The sequence below is a fragment of the Enhydra lutris genome, unplaced genomic scaffold (assembly GCF_002288905.1).
Source record: "Enhydra lutris kenyoni isolate GAN:26980312 unplaced genomic scaffold, ASM228890v2 scaffoldscaffold21, whole genome shotgun sequence".
NCBI lineage: Eukaryota > Metazoa > Chordata > Mammalia > Carnivora > Mustelidae > Enhydra > Enhydra lutris.
Window position 1 is genome coordinate 68,152,654 of NW_019154105.1, and position 16,389 is coordinate 68,169,042.

General features: G+C 48.3%; 1 protein-coding gene across 1 annotated transcript in view; it reads right to left on the reverse strand.

The window, feature by feature from the left end:
* The window catches only part of LOC111149321 (ring finger protein 4), a 35,484-nt gene that overhangs the window by 15,374 nt on the left and 3,721 nt on the right, over positions 1-16,389 (reverse strand). Inside the window, exon 2 of the mRNA XM_022506317.1 lies at positions 3,450-3,619. Within this exon, the coding sequence (XP_022362025.1) occupies positions 3,450-3,458 (9 nt within the window). The 5' untranslated portion in view covers positions 3,459-3,619. The remainder of the gene's footprint in view (positions 1-3,449; positions 3,620-16,389) is intronic.

The following is a 16,389-nucleotide window of genomic DNA, read 5'->3' on the forward strand; positions in this document are numbered from 1 at the left end:
ATGGTCAGGTCATGATCCTGGGGTCCTGGGATTGAGCCCTGTGTTGGGCTCCCTGCTAAGTGGGGAGCCTGCTTCTCCCTCTCCCTATGCCCCTCCCCCAAGCTTCTCTCAAATAAATAAAAAAACCTTAAAAAAAAAAAAGTAGAAAAAGTAGGAGACCAGTGAGGCAACCTGAGGTAATGGGTCCTTTTAAAACTTGACATTCTAGGAGCACCTGGTTGATATAATCGGTTAAGTGTCTGACTCCTGATTGTGGCTCAGGTCATGATTTCAGGGTCATGAGATCGAGCCTGGCATCAGGCTCTGTGCTGAGTGAGGAACCTGCCTGAAATTCTCTCTCCCTCGGCCCCCTCCCCTCTTTAAAAACAGTAACAACAAAAACAAAACTTGACATTCTAGAACACTGAATATTTAAAGAGAAATAATCCTAAACATACAGTGAATATAAACCCTATAAAAGTAAAACTTCTGTTGTATCAAACTATTGGTCTGTCAAAAGTACCTGACACACACACAACTCCACAGAAGCCTCTGACCCAGGTCAGGACTTGGCCAGAAACCCCTTCTTTTCACCAAAAGTCGCAGACCTGTCCTCCTTGGATGTGTATTTGGTCTCACCGAGGCCTTTTTGTGGTTTCAACCCCAAGACCCTCAGTTTCCCACATTTCCAACTACTGTAGAAAGTAGGTCTTGTCTTTGGGAATCCATCAACATTTAGGGTACTCATCAGTGCAGCTCACACCCTCACAACCATGGCCCTGAGCTCAAAGAACCAAAGTTCCCAGTGGCCACCCAGGAGCCCTGCCTTCTGGAAGGCTCAAGCCCTCAGCCAGCAGATGTGCAGTCCAAACTCTCCATGCCAGCTGCCCCCCATACCCTTGGGACCTGGCTTCCCGGCATGCTCCGACACTTCTGACCAGGCTGGCCCTGAAACGCAGGGGGAGAACACGCCCCATAAGGCCTTCCTCAAAGGAGAACAAACCGCCCACCTGACCCTGTCACCTTGTTGTTCCCACCCTGCATGGCCCCAGCCAATCACGGCCCCCTGTGTTTCTGGTTCTCACTGCCACTGGGCGCACTGATGCTCCGAACTGGGTGAGCTGGGGTGGCGATTTCTCAGCACTCGGAAGTGCCGAGTACTGAGCAAAGACACAGGAGGCCAACATGACCCAACCGCCTTGCACGCCGTACTTAGCACTACGTCCCCGGAAACTGGGGAAGGATGGACACTGCGAGCGAGATGTGCACAAGACCTAAGGGCACCCACCACTTAGCACAACACGTGCTGCCCAGGCAAAAGAGAGAGACGCCTGACTTTTGCTGTATTCCAGCCATGCCTCAGCAGCAAACGGCAGCTTGGGGAGTGCTGGAAATTAAGATTTGGGCTTAGCAACTTTCCGTGGATCTAAGGATCAGGGAACCATCCCCAGGAGGGCCCACGGACAAGCAGCCACAGTAGCTCTAAGTTCTCTCTCCAGGAGCTGCTCTGTATGTCCAGAGAGCTGCCACTCCAGCCTCAGCAGAGTCTACGGCCCAGTGTCTACCGGCGGCCTGAGCTGCCACCAGAAGACCAAGGCTACTTAAGTTTTCCCCCTTTCTCTCTAAAGTTGTCCTTCTATTTGCCTTCCTCTGCAAAGGACCACATATTTCTTAGGAGATACTGCTAAACAGGACCCTTCATGCCCTGCCACAGCCACCTGCATGGTTTCTGGTCCCCTCCAAGGGAAGCAAGCAGCAGCCATGCACCCCGACCGAAGTCTAGGTGCTGGACTTGGAATATCCCGCCATGGGCACTACAGCAACGTGTGTTCTCAAGGCCACGATCCCTACCCTACACCCCACAGCAATCCTCTTCCCCAGCAGCTCTCTCGTCCCTTCCATGACTGGACTACTCAGTCCTCCCTCCCTCTCCTCACTTGGCCAATTCTTACACAGCTTTCAAAAACCTATGCAAATTTGACCTCCATTATAAGGCTATCCCTCACCCTCCCACGACAACAATCTCAGGATTCAGTACCCTTCCCCCAGCCCCCCCACCCCCCACAACCCCACCTCCCTCTCCATCCACATTCCCCAGAGGGCAAGGGTGCAGGGGACTGCTAGCTCAGGGCCAGCCTCCAGAAACCCTAGAACACTGGCAGACATTTTCCCCGCTGCCCTGTTACTCTCAGTGTGGCCGTCCCCCTCTGCACTAGCAGGAGGGTCACAGCTTTCAGTTCAAAATGACCATGTAAGCGATTTATGCCACTCTGAGGAAGTTTAACCAATTTCTTAACAGTCAAGTAAAAGGTTACATTGTTCTGTCTAACCAGATCCTACCTGGGCAAGGCATGGGCTTCAGAGAGAAGGTACCCAGACTCAGGACATCTGTTTCCTTACAAGTGAGCTGCAGGGGCAATCTGCAGACAAGGAGCCAAGGTAGGAAGTCACCTGCCCTTTAAAAGGGCAGGTCCAGGGAAGCAAAGGCCCTTTTGTATAGAAGTATCAACAGCAGGCTCTGAGCACACAAGGGACTGGGACTGGTCAGGATGAGGAGCACCAGGGGCAATGAGTGGAAGCTACAGGGTTTCTATGGCAGTTCAGCCTCACCCTGCCTGCACACACACGGCACCTCTGGAGCCTGGGGAGAGAATATAAGGCTGCTGTTTCACAGCTGGGCCACCTGATATGAATCAGTATCTCAGAAAACAGCTGTTTTGAGTTTAGATCATCTGAGCAACTTGGTCAGCAGGGAATAAGCTACAGAAGGAGACCTTCAGGCAATCTTCTCTGGAGCTCAAGGGGCTCCAGGGAACACCTGTTATAAGGCACGGCCTCTGCAGTCTGATGAAAGCTCACAACATATGTACCGACTTTGGTCACTGGGTGTAAGAAAACTCTCACGAAGGATCATTAATTACCACTATGCTCATACTGGGCCAAAAACTACACAGGGGAAAGGGAAGAGAAGGGAAAATGTACACTAGGTTGTAAAGAATTCAATAAACCAGGGCCCTGGCATTTCCACGACACTGACAGCTGCTCTGGGGATAGAAAATTTCTGAATCCGCAGCTATTACTGTGTCTTTAGAACACCACCCAAAACAGCAGACTCCTCCAAATAACTACATCTGTAGCTGCCCCCCAGCCCTGCACACTTTCCTTCGAGAACAAGGGTTACTTAGAGCACCTTTATGATATTCTCATTAAGGTGCCATAAGGAATAAGGTAGCTGCTTAGCTTTGAAAATAAAATTCACAAGAGGGCACCTTGGTGGTGCAGTTGGTTAAACGTCTGACTTGGGCTCAGGTTGTGATCTCAGGGTCCTGGGATCAAGCCCCATGTCGGGCTCCCCACGCAGTGTGGAGTTTGCTCCTCTGCTCTCCCACCCACACTCCTAGGCACATTCTCACAAATAAGAAAAACAATAAAATCTTTAAGAAGAAAATTCACAAGCTGATAAAACTCACAGTACTCATTGTGCTCTTTGACTCCACCCTACAGAGAAGGAAGGAACCTATACAGAGGTTAGCAAGGAAGCTGAAAGTTGCCTGCTCTCAACTTCTCACACCCGTCAATTACTCATCCTCTGGCGAGCATAGCCATCTGCAGCCAAGTAGATTTCCAGTATCTTGAAGTCCTGAAAAACAAGGAAATTCAGATGATAAATGCTCCCATCTGCATCACCAACAACAAAGCTCAGTCTGACCCTTTACAAGTACTTTGCTGAATACTCCATTCAACTCACGTGCTTGCTTGCGGTTTTCTTGGGAAGCAAGCCCTCTTATAGAGCACTGGGCCACCGGGTCCCGAAGCCCGAGCTCAGACTCGTTATGCTACCACCTGCTCTACTTTCTGGCTGTTCACACCCTTCCAGAGTCCTGTGCCAGCTGCTGGGAAAAGGCAAGAGAATCTGAACTGCCACACATAACCTCATGGACTCCTTGCAACCAGGAGGACATGGAGTTTCTGAGGCCAGAGCAGAGCCCAGGTCCTCTGGCTCTTTCCACAACTTCACCGCTGCCCTCTGGAGGAGCTGATAATTTAAAGGAGGAGACGATAGTCACCTGCCCTGATTCACTCTGCATGCCTAGCTGAGACTTCTGTCACTGGCAACAGGCGAGTCAGGTAGAACCAAGAAACTGTGGACTGGGAGGTTCCAGGAAGGGCAGACAAAGCAACAAGTGAAGAGGCTGCTAGAGAACTGAAAGGCCCTTGGATTTCAAGGGCCTTCCACTGGGAAGTGGCAGCTACCTACGTTAAGTTCAGTGTCAGAGATGCAGTGGAAAAGGGAGCACATGAGAAGCAAAAACATGGGAGTCAGAAGCCAGGAGTCAGGGTGTCATCAGGGTAGAAGAGGCAAAGCTGGCTTCTGGTGGGGGAAGCCCTTAGCACTGGGCAAGGCTAGGGACTCAGGGAGAATCAGAACAAGGAGAAGGCTGTGCAGTCACCCACCCTGGGCAGTAGTGCTCTGGACAAGGACAGGAGTTCTCAAACTTCTGCACCAGCCTCAGCAGGTCTGGGATGGGACTCAAAATTTTGCCTTTCTCACAAATTCTGAGGCAATGCCGGTGGTGTTGCTCCCAAGGCCCCACCATAGGAACCACTGGACTAGGACAAGGGCCCTGGACAGAAGGAGGCCTACTTGAGAGGCATGAAGACGGCAGGAAAGACAGGACCCCTCTTGAATCCATCCACCCTGTCATCCCCGAAGCTGCTACCTCCTCCTCTCAGATCTCCCGCCTCCCAGTGCCCCCTCAAACCTACCGCCAGCACAGCTTTCTAACACACACAGCTGACCACAGAGTGTGACAGCTGAGACTATCCAAACCCCTACTTGTGCCCTTGAGCTAAGCACCAAACTCTGTGCCCCATTTCTAAGACGACAAAACAGCAGCACCTATCGCAGCAAGTGAGGACTATGGGAGCTGGCAGAGCACCCAGAACGGTGCTGCACAGTCTAAAGGCTCGATGGCTATGGGCTGATGTCGCTGACTCACTCCTCCAGCACTGCCTGGGGCAAAGCTCCACCCCTCTGCCCCACCCGGCTCCAGCCTCCTGGCCATCAGGACTGCTCCAGCTACTAACACCACACCCCCAGTCGTCAGCTCCCAGCCTGGTGGAGGGAGGGAGGGCTGGCAGACAGCTCAGTATTGTAACGGGTACTGGAGCTAGGGGTAAGGAAACACACAGGCAGAGGCCAGAAGGTTTTTCAGAAGCCTTCCTGACCCTCCCCAGCGCCAGCCCGGCCTTTTTTCCCCCAGAGAAGCCCCTCTAGAGGGACTACCCAGCCAGCTGAACCTCCTTCTCTATTACCTGGTGGTCTGCATGTGTCCCCATCTGCTCCCCTGCCACCTTCTTTCCACTGTGACCCTGGCTGCTTCACAGGGATGACCTCTTCACGATGTCACTCTATGGGGGCACGTGTGGCTGGCAGGCAGCATGACATCTCCTGATGACCACACCACAGGGCAGCAGGTGCTTCCACTCAAACCGCACACATGTTCCCAAAGCAACACCTCAACCGGCAAGCCTTCCACAAAGACTGGCATTCCGGGTAGAGGCTCGGGCTGGAAGGGACCAAGACCGCCCTCCTGCTTTGAATGGAGGGGGAGGCACCACGACAGCCTCTTAGGACTCACAGACCATTGAACTTTCTGGATTCTAATATCTGTGGATGTTTCTTGTTCCAAGAAGTATCTTACATTTGGGTAAACATGCATGATGTAGCTATTTTGGTAAAAGTTATCCTTCTTACCTACCTCATGGTGTGTCTCAGAATTGAGAATCTTTGATAAAAATGTCACTGGCAGGGGTGCCTGGGTGGCTCAGTGGGTTAAAGCCTCTGCCTTCGGCTCAGGTCATGATCCCAGGGTCCTGGGATCGAGCCCCGCATCAGGCTCTCTGCTCAGCAGGGAGCCTGCTTCCTCCTCTCTCTCTGCCTGCTTCTCTGCCTACTTGTGATCTCTCTCTCTGTCAAATAAATAAATAAAATCTTAAAAAAAATGTCACTGGCAGAGAAGGCGATCCATCTGCTGAACAATGGGAAATAATTTTTAATGCACAACCCTGGCTTTGCCATAAGCCTCTTGCCTCCCACTTGGTTAATTTTTAGGCTTTCAAACATGGTTGTTAAGACCTAGCCTATGACTGTCCCAGAGGCACCCCAACTCCTTGGCCTGCACACCCTCTCTACTCTCCAAAACCCCCCTCCTGCAGCCCCAGCAAGACCGCCTGGGAGCTCCCCTGGCGCGTTCTCACGCTCCACGCCCAGGCCAGTCCAGCAATCCGTTCCAAATCCATTTGCTTCTTTTGGTTCTAGTAAGAGTTATGGTCAGAGGGCACAGGAAGTTGGAAGGCTGGCCTTAGGGAAATCTACCAGGGGGCTGGATTTCACCAGAAAATGGGAGGTGGAAAGAAGAGGGCATTCCCAGATCGGTGTGGGGACGTGGAAATGCCATGTCTGAAACCAGGGCTGCAGGAAAGGTAGCCTTCACAGACTACAAAGTATTCTGGATACTGCAGGGGATAGAGGCCAGCAGAATAACAATAAGACTAACCACAGCTGAAGCCCAGACATTCCTTGTACTATGTGCAAAATACTGCTTTCCAACACAGTTCATGTAATAGTTCCATCACCCAATAAGGGGAAAGGTATTAAGGTTACCATTTTACTTTTTTAAAGATCTGAGAGAGAGAGAGCACACACCCGCACATACACACACACAAGCATGGGGGCAGAGGGAGGACAGAGAATCCCAAGCAGACTATATGCTGAGCGCAAGCCCAACGTGAAAATCAACCCCACAGCCGAGAACATGACCTAAGCTGAAACAAGAGTCAGGCACTTAACCCACTGAGCCACCCAGGCACCCTAAGGTTACCATTTAACCTGCCCAAAGTTCAGGACTACAGTGGCCTGGATTTAAACCAGGACAGTGTGACAGCAGAACCCACACTATTAAATAAATACCATGCCAGAATCAAATGTATTATTATAGAAACAATTTGGAAAATGGATGTTTTCCAGGTTTTCAAATTTACTTCGTGCAGGGAGAAAGTCCTTCCAACAATAATACCATCACTCCATCTCAGAAGATGGCCCACAATCCTTTGGTTTCCAAGGCAAACCCTGTAGTTATTCAGCATGTCCTAAGTGTGAGGGCAGGGCACAGTCTACTTTGTACCTAGCTAATCCTGTGTGCAGACACTCATGTTTACTGAAGCAATCAATGACTCAGAGATGAGAGTGGGGGTGGTGAATGGTGTCCCTGCCACTAAGAAAAGACATGGTGTAGCACATGGGACTGGGAATGGCCAGGAAGACCAGAGGCTAGGAATTCCTAAACCTCTGATAGGAGGGTAAGTACAATTCACATCAACTTATATAGTTGGTTAAAGAGCAGGAGTGGGGGAACCTGGGTGGCTCAAGTCTGTTAAACATCTGGCTTTGGCTCAGGTTGTGATCCTGGGGTCCTGGGATCAAGTCCCATGTCAGGCTTCCTGTTCAGCGGGAAGTCTGCTTCTCCCTCTCCCTCAAATAAATAAAACCTTAAAAAAAGAGAGAGAGATGGGGCGCCTGGGAGGCTCAGTGGGTTAAAGCCTCTGCCTTCGGCTCGGGTCATGGTCTCGGGGTCCTGGGATCGAGCCCCACATCAGGTTCTCTCTGCTAGGCAGGGAGCCTGCTTCCCCCGCTGTCTCTGCCTGCCTCTCTACTTGTGATCTGTGTCGGATAAATAAATAAAATCTTAAAAAAAAAAAAAGAGAGATAGAGAGAGAGAGATAGAGAGAGAGCAGGAGTGACGCAATAACTGAACCAGGGAAGGGAGAAAACAAACAGGTTTTGAGGGTAGACGGTTTTAGTCTAAGAAATGCTGCCTATGGGATATCCAGGTAGAAAGGTGTAAAGGCAGCCGCAACACTCAGAGGAGAAAGAACTGGAGTAGAGGAAGAGATTTCCGAATCTGTGTGTGAAACTGGGGAGTCAGGTAGAGCAAGATGAGCCTATGAAAAGAATAAAAAGTCAGAGAAAGCTTTGAGAGAACCTTGAAGGCACTGGTCGGACAAACCCAGCATATCAAGGAGGTAACAACAATCAACAGGCCTAAGAGCTAGAGTAAGGCCAGTGAGGCGACCACAGGAAGCCAGCCACTGGTGACCCAGCAGCAAGTGCAGGCCCAAAGTGATAGGAGTTACTCAAGAAACAAACAGGGTGGGGAGCACCTGGGTGGCTCAGTTGGTTGGGTGTCTGTCTCCCGCTCAGGTCATGGTCCCAGGGTTCTGGGATCAAGTCCTACATCGGACTCCCTGCTAAGCGGGGAGCCTGCTTCTCCCTCTGCCTGGTGCTCCCCCTGCTGGTGTGTATTCTCTCTCTGACAAATAAGAAACGAAACAAACAAACAAACAAATAAACCAACCCAGGGGGTAGTGGGGTGCACAGAAGGGAAGAATGCTCTAGATGAGGACTGTGTGGGTTGCAAGAGAGAAGAGAATACAGTAAATAGGAATGGTTGGATCATAATTTGCCTCCTAACCCACACCTCAAGGGGAGGACAACCAGAGGTTTCAGAGATCTGTGTTTAGAGATCCTGTCACCTGTGTGCTCTGATGGCCAACAGGAGGCTGAATAAGTCGGAAGGCAGACCAAGAGGAAGTAGGGAGACCAAGAGAACCCCAGGCAAGAAGAAAGCTGTGTGGCTCGGAGCAGGCGGTGGCAGAGCGTGAGAGCCCAGACTGCCCTTCGGGAGGGAGCTAATGAGGCCAGTGCAGACTGAATGGTCCAATCATTCTATCCCTGTTAGAGATGAGGTTTTTCCCATGAAGTCATCACAGACACTACAGAGGATGACCCCCCAACTCTACCAAGAGTGACACACATCATCACGTATGTGGCGCATGTCTATAGACAAAACAGCTAGAAACAGTTGGATGGGCAGGAAGTGTGGGATTGGAGCTGGTTCTCCAGCAACCAAGTAAAGGGACTAGTCTGCAGGGTGCCCAAGGGAGATCTAGGATGAGCAGCTCTGCCCAGCCCAGGCACAAGGAGCCCTCCCTCATGACATGCAGGGCAGCCAAGGCTGACACAATTAACCACAGACACCTGAGACCTAACTCTCCACATGGGTTCCACAATCGCCAAGCAATTTTTTTTTTAAAAGATTTTATTTATTTATTTGACAGACAGAGATCACAAGTAGGCAGAAAGGCAGGCAGAGAGAGAGGGGGAAGCAGGCTCTCTGTTGAGCAGAGAACCCAATGTGGGGCTCAATCCCAGGACTCTGAGATCATGACCTGAGCCGAAGGCAGAGGCTTAACCCACTGAGCCACCCAGGCGCCCCTCTGTGCGTCTTTCTATGGAGATAGAGGATGTGCAGACAATGACAAGGCAGTTCTCACTATAAACTCGTAAATGGCCACTCTGAGACACATGGGCAGTCTCCTGTGAGTGTGAATGAGCCAGCCAGGGCAACCTCTCTACACCAGCGTGGTTAAAGCAGATAGAAGCAAAAATCTATAAAATTTCATCAGGAAATGCCAATATATCAGATACTGGCTAGTATGATTGCCTATCCCACATCTCCCCTTCTAAAACCATAAACACATAATCATTACCATGTTAAGTACTTCCCTAAATGGAATTTCAAAAGTAGAATTACAAAACGTGTTAAAAAGGAAGACTATAGGGGCACCTGGGTGGCTCAGTGGGTTGAGCCTCTGCCTTCAGCTCAGGTCAGGATCTCAGGGCTCTGGGATCCACATCGGGCTTTCTGCTCAGCATGGAGCCTGCTTCCCTGTCTCTCTGTCTGCTGCTCTGCCTACTTGTGATCTCTCTTTCTCTGTCAAATAAATAAATAAAATCATTTTAAAAGACTATATTAAAGACTGTTGTGTATTGCCCAGCTACTTTTTTTTTTTTTTAAAGACTTTATTTGAGAGAGAGAGACTTTATTTGAAAGACTTGGGGAGGGGCAGAGGGAAAGGCAGAAGCCAACTCCCTGCTGAGCAGGGAGCCCGCCCAGGAAGCAGGGCTTGATCGCAGGACGATGAGATCCTGACCAGAGCCAAAAGCAGACACTTAACCGACTGAGCCAACCAGGATCCCCCCGACCCAACTACTTTTGTAAAAAATGTCAAAAACACCCAAAGCTGGGGTACCTGGGTGGTACCCAGGTACCCCACTCAGCTCAGCTCACAGTCCTGGAGTCCCAGGATGGAGCCCAACACCAGGCTCTCTGTTCAGTGGGAAGTCTGTTTCACCTTCTCCCCCTTCCCCCTCTCATGTGCATGGTGCACACACGCGCTCTTTCAAATAAATAAAATCTTAAAAAAAAAAACAAAAAACAAAAAACAAAAACATAACCCCAACCCAAGGCTGTTGGCAATGTACCATTGCCCAGTACAGCCTGCCCTCCTGGGAAAGTGAGCATGAGCATTAAAAGTTGCCAATAAACTTTCACGTCAAAGCTTTTTTTTTTTTTTAAATTTAAAGATTTTATTCATTTATTTGACAGAGATCACAAGTAGTCAGAAAGGCAGGCGGGGGCGGGGGCGGGGGGGGGGAGAAGCAGGCTCCCTGCTGAGCAGAGAGCCTGATGAGGGGCTCAATCCCAGGACCCTGGGATCATGACTTGAGCCAGAGGCAGAGGCTTTAACCCACTGAGCCACCCAGGCGCCCTGGTCAAAGCTTTTTTTTAAAAACAGTAAGCTCTACTCCCAATGTGGGGCTTGAACTCATGACCCCCTGATCAAGAGTCACGTTTTCTACCAACTAAGCCAGCCAAGCGCCCCTCCCAAGCTTTTTATTTTTAAGATTATTTTAGAGAGGGAGCAAGAGAGAGTATACATGATGGGGGTGGTGCAAAGGGAGAAGGCGAGAATCTTAAGCCGTTTCCCCACTGAGCACAGAGCCCAACACGAGGCTCAACCTCACCACCCTGAAGTCATGACCTGAGCAGAAATCAAGAGTCAGAAACTTAACTGACTGAGCCATCCAGGGCCCCCCTCTGCCGAAGCTACCAACCTATCTAATAATCTATTTATTATTAAATTTTAAAAAGATTTATTTGAGAGAGAGACACACACACAGCAGGAGAAGGAACACAAGCAGAGGGAGGAAGAGAGAGAGAGAGAAGCACGCTTCCCACCGAGCAGAGAGCCCCATGTGGGGCTCGAACCCAGGACCCTGGAATCATGACCCGAGTTGAACAGAGGCTTAATGACTGAACAATCCAGGCGCCTCTGGCCGAAGCTTTTTAAATGGAACCTTGATGTCACTCTCACATCAACAATCAGGCCTTCGTACTTAAGAAAAACATATACCTCTTGCTTGTCATACAATTGAGGATGCATGGTAAAGAGCCAGCAAACGTGTGGCTGGCTGTACAAGCCCTAGAGCCTGACACAAATACTTATCTCCCTGCCTCAGTGTCACCATCTTTAACGTGGGAAAAATATCCCTTATCTTTGCAGCTCTTTTGCAAAACAATGATGCTGAATGAAAGTGCCCAGTACTGTTGTTCCCAGGACCCTGGAGACACCCCTGTTAGCCATTTAATTCACGATTTACAGTTGCCTGCTCTAGATCGGGCACCTCGCCAGGGACCAGAAATGCAGCAGTGAACAAAGAGAGACACTCAAGGAGTACATATTCTAAGTGGAAAGGCAATCAGTAAGTTATGTAATAAATATATCAGAAGAGCCAGAAAACTGCAGCTCTTCCTACAAGTGGTAAGTGCTAGGGCGCCTGGGTGGCTCAATTGGTTAAGCCTCTTACTCGACTTCATTTCAGCTCAGGTCATGATCTCCTGAGTGGTAAGATCAAGCCCTGTCTGAGCACTGCCTCAGGCCACATGCTCCATGGGGCGTCTGCCTGAAGAGTCTCCCTCTGCCCCGCCTCTCACTCTCTTGCTCTAAATTAATTAAACAAATCTTAAAAACAAGCAAATGGTAAGTGCTACTGGATGAGAGCAAAGAAACCTTAATCTCAAGAAGAACTGAAACAAGCGTTTCCAGCTCTCAGTAAGACTTAAGTCATTTCCAGGAAAGACTTGCTTGGTAGGATGTAGCTTATCACTCCGCTTAGCCTTAGAGGGGGCTGAAAAGCCAGCACAGGGGTAACAGGGCAGTCCACTCCCAGTTATTTATTCCCAGAGGAGGCTTAGCACCCTTGACTACTGGTCTCCCCTGAGATTTTTGCAGGAACTAGATGAAAGAAATTGACAAAAAAGAAAGCAGCAGATTAGGCTTGGAGAGACAGTACTCGGGTCTTTCCCAAATTTATCTTATGACCCTGATGAAACCATGCCCAGCAATCAGCAAAGTCCCAGAGACCTGAAAGGAGTATCAGAACCAAGGGGCCATCACACCTGCTTGACAGTTTATCAAGGAAAATTCTTTCCTTTTCTCCTAACACAGGGCCCATCAAGGACAGCCTTTTGTTTCTACTAGAGAAAAAGAACAGCTGTCCGGATACTGAGATGGGTCTACTTCTGTGATTCAGGCCTTGAGATGCAAGGGTCAAGAATTAAGAGGGAACTTCAATTTTTCAAAAATCTATGGAAAAAAAAAAATCAACAAAAAGATTATTATTGAGCCTTAAAAATAAAATTCTGACACAGACTCCAACATGGATGAACACTGAAGACATTATGTTCGGCAAAAGAAGACACAATAGGACAAATATTGTATAACTCCTCTTATCAGAGGTACTGAGAGCCATCAAATTCAGAGACAGAAAGTGGAATGGTGACTGCTAGGGGCAAGTAAGAAGAGAGAACAGGGAGTTACTGTTTAATGAATACATAAGTTTCTGTCTGGGAAGGTAAAAAAAAAAATTCTGCAGATGGATGTGGTGATGGTTGCACAAAACTGTGAATTTACTTAATGCCTTAATGAACCCCTGAAAGTGGTTCAAATGATCTGTTATATGTTTTACCACAACCAAAAATTAAAAATAAACTTCACCTAATATTCTTTTTCTAGACACTTTAAATAGCCAAGGTTTAGTCAATTACTCAGAAATGCTCTGCAGTGGACACAGGCCCAAAAACATCTGTAAGTAATTCGCCTATAGCAGGATCTCAGTCTCTCCCATCCATGCCCTGGGATCCCCAGGACACACCTATGTTTCCAACACAGCCAAAAGCAGCCCGGGGCTCCTCCTCTTCACAAAGAAACTGTTCTTATGAATTTCTCCATAGTTTTACATGCAGGATTACGAGGAACTCCCTCCAAACACTAGATTGATGTGTTGATGAAACCCCTGGGAGGGGACACCTTAATTCTCTAACAGTGGTGTCTGATAAGGTTTTATTACTAACTGATTTGGAGAATCTTATCCTTAAGACAAAAAGCTTTGCAGGGCAAACGAAACATTCAACAAAATAAAAAGACAGCCAACAGAATGGGAGAAGTATTTGCAAATGTCATAACAGAGAGCTGAGCTAGTATCCAAAATCTGTAAAAAACAGATTCAACACCCAAAGAACAAACAATCCTATCAGGAAATGGGCAGAGGACACGAACAGACATTTTTGCAAAGAAGACATACAAATGGCAAACAGACACATGAAAAAATGCTCAACATCACTCAGCATCAGGGAAATACAAATCAAAACCACAATGAGATGCCACCTCACACCAGCCAGAATGGCCAAAACTAACAAGTCAGGAAACGACAGATGTTGGAGAGGATGTGGAGAAAGGGGAACCCTCCTACACTGTTGGTGGGAATGCAAGCTGGTACAGCCATTCTGGAAAACAGTATGGAGGTTCCTTAAAATGTTGAAAACAGAGCTACCCTACGAACCAGTGACTGCACTACTGGGTATTTACCCCAAAGATACAAATGTAGTGATCCGAAGGAGCACGTGCACCTTTACAGCAGCAATGTCCACAATAGCCAAACTATGGAAAGAACCCAGATGTCCACTGACAGATGAATGGATAAAGAAGATGTGGTATGTGTGTACACACACACACACACCCACACACACACCCAGGAATATTATGCAGCCATCAAAAAATGAAATCTTGCCATTTGCAACAACGTGGATGGAACTAAGATGATATTACGCTAAGTGAAACAAGTCAATCAGAGCAAGACAATTACCGTATGATCTCGCAAATCTGTGGATTTTAAGAAACAAAACAGAGGATCATAGGAGAAAAGAGGAAAAATAAGACAAGATGAAACCAGGGAGGGAGACAAACCATGAGACTCTTAATCATAATGAACAAACTGAAGGTTGCTGCAGGGGAAGTGAGTGGGGGAGGGGTAACAAGGTAATAGACATTAAGGAGGGCACACACGATGCAATGAGTACTGTTATGTAAAACTAATCAATCAATGACCTCTACCTCTGAAGCCAATTAATACATTATATGTTAATGAACTGAACTTGAATTTAAAAACAAAAACAAAAACAAAACATGGATACAAGGGAGAAAAAAAAAAAGAAACAACCAGGAAGGTGTCAAAAGATACCAAATCCAACCAACTCCTTCGTATAAGGGCTATTGCTTTGGGACACCCTCAAAGTCAAACTGAGTGGCTCTCCCCACCTGTCTGACCCCTAACCTAATTTTTTTTTTAAGATTTTATTTATTTATTTGACAGACAGCGATCATAAACAGGCAGAGAGATAAGAGAAACAGGCTCCCTGCTGAGCAGAGAGCCCGACTGGGGGCTCGATCCCAGGACCTTAAGATCATGACCTGAGCCGAAGGCAGAGGCTTTAACCCACTGAGACACCCAGGCGCCCCTAACCTAATTTTTTTTCCAGCCTTGGTGGCCTGGTGATATAAACAAGGCAATTCCTGGAGGATAGGAGCAGGGGTGTGTCACAAAGGAAACCTAAGGATCTATCCTTCCAGAGGCTGAAAAGATATCACAGACCAATGAAGTGTATCAACCTCAGGTGCCAAGGCCATCAACAACTTCCCCCTCTTCCCTGGGACAAAAGTAACTGGCCACGCAACTCACAGGGGGCAGGCATGTTGGGTCTGTGTGGATGGTGCCTGAACACAGGGCCTACCAGAAAAAGCCACTTAGGAGGCTCAGATGCTTGTACTGAATCATGAACCTGGTGGGGGTGTGTGTGTGGAACTAAGAATAGCCAAGGCGCAGGCCCTGAAGGTAGTGGGGGGTAGGTGGTCAGAAGCTTACAAATGTGATTCCATGATCTATAGGACAGCAGGGAGACGCAGAGCAGTGCCACACTGCGGCACCTCCCTCATTTGCATACTTGGCTGGTCTTAAATAGCCCTCTCCCAGTGATCCTCAGCACAAGTCCTTCCCTTCCCCTCCAGGCAGATGCTCAGGTGGGCTGGCTAAAGAATGCATGGACCCTGTCACCAAAGGGCTCGCCAAACCCAATTCTCTAGAGACACCAATCTTTTTTTTTTTTTTTTTTAAAAATTTTTTTTTTTTTTTTTTGACAGAGAGAGAGAGGGAGAGAGAGCAAGCACAGGCAGACAGAATGGCAGGCAGAGGCAGAGGGAGAAGCAGGCTCCCCGATGAGCAAGGAGCCCGATGTAGGACTCGACCCCAGGATGCTGGGATCATGACCCGAGCCGAAGGCAGCTGCTCAACCAACTGAGCCACCCAGGCGTCCCTAGAGACACCAATCTTGGCAGTGGGATTCCATACCTGGGCTTGTGAGCAGAAGAAGCCCTAATCCAGAACCTCAACTCTCCTCCAATACTCTACCTAGGAAGTAAAATAGACGTCAATGGTCCTTGGCCTCCAGGACAAATGTGGCAACTGGGATACTTCATGAAGTACAGCAGGCTCCTGACTATGAAGGTAATGCTCTCAACAGAGATGGAAAAGGTGCCAGGGAAGTTAAAAGGCTTCACATGGGAGCTTAAAAAAATGACCAAGCTCCAAAAGGCCCAAAAAAGATTGCAAATGCTCCCAAAAGATCACATCCATCACCTTCAGCGTAACCTCCCTTCCCTAACCCAGTGTTAACCCTTCTGGCCTCACCTGAAGTTACAGACATGTGTATTCCTAAAATACACCACACAAAACAAAAAACCCCACAGAACTTATGGGAAAACAAAGAAATTAGGGGTACAACATTAAAAACCTTTGTCAATGTCACACACACACAAGTTAACCTAACAGAAGGGAAGCATGCTTCTGCACATGTTAAATGGTCAGGAGATGCACAAATACTTTATAAGGTTTGCAGTTTTTGAGTTACTGGGAAGTAGGGAGAATTTTTTTAAACAAAACATGTGTAAGGGTGTGGCTCATGCCACACACAGTCATTGAGAGAGTTGGGGGATGCTTGAGGTGTGTACTGTCTACAGTCTACGTGACTTGACTCTGCTCAGTTTAATTTTCTGTGTTCGTCTAGTAGTTCTCATAGGTGAAATTATTATGCACAGCAAACTCAAAATCCC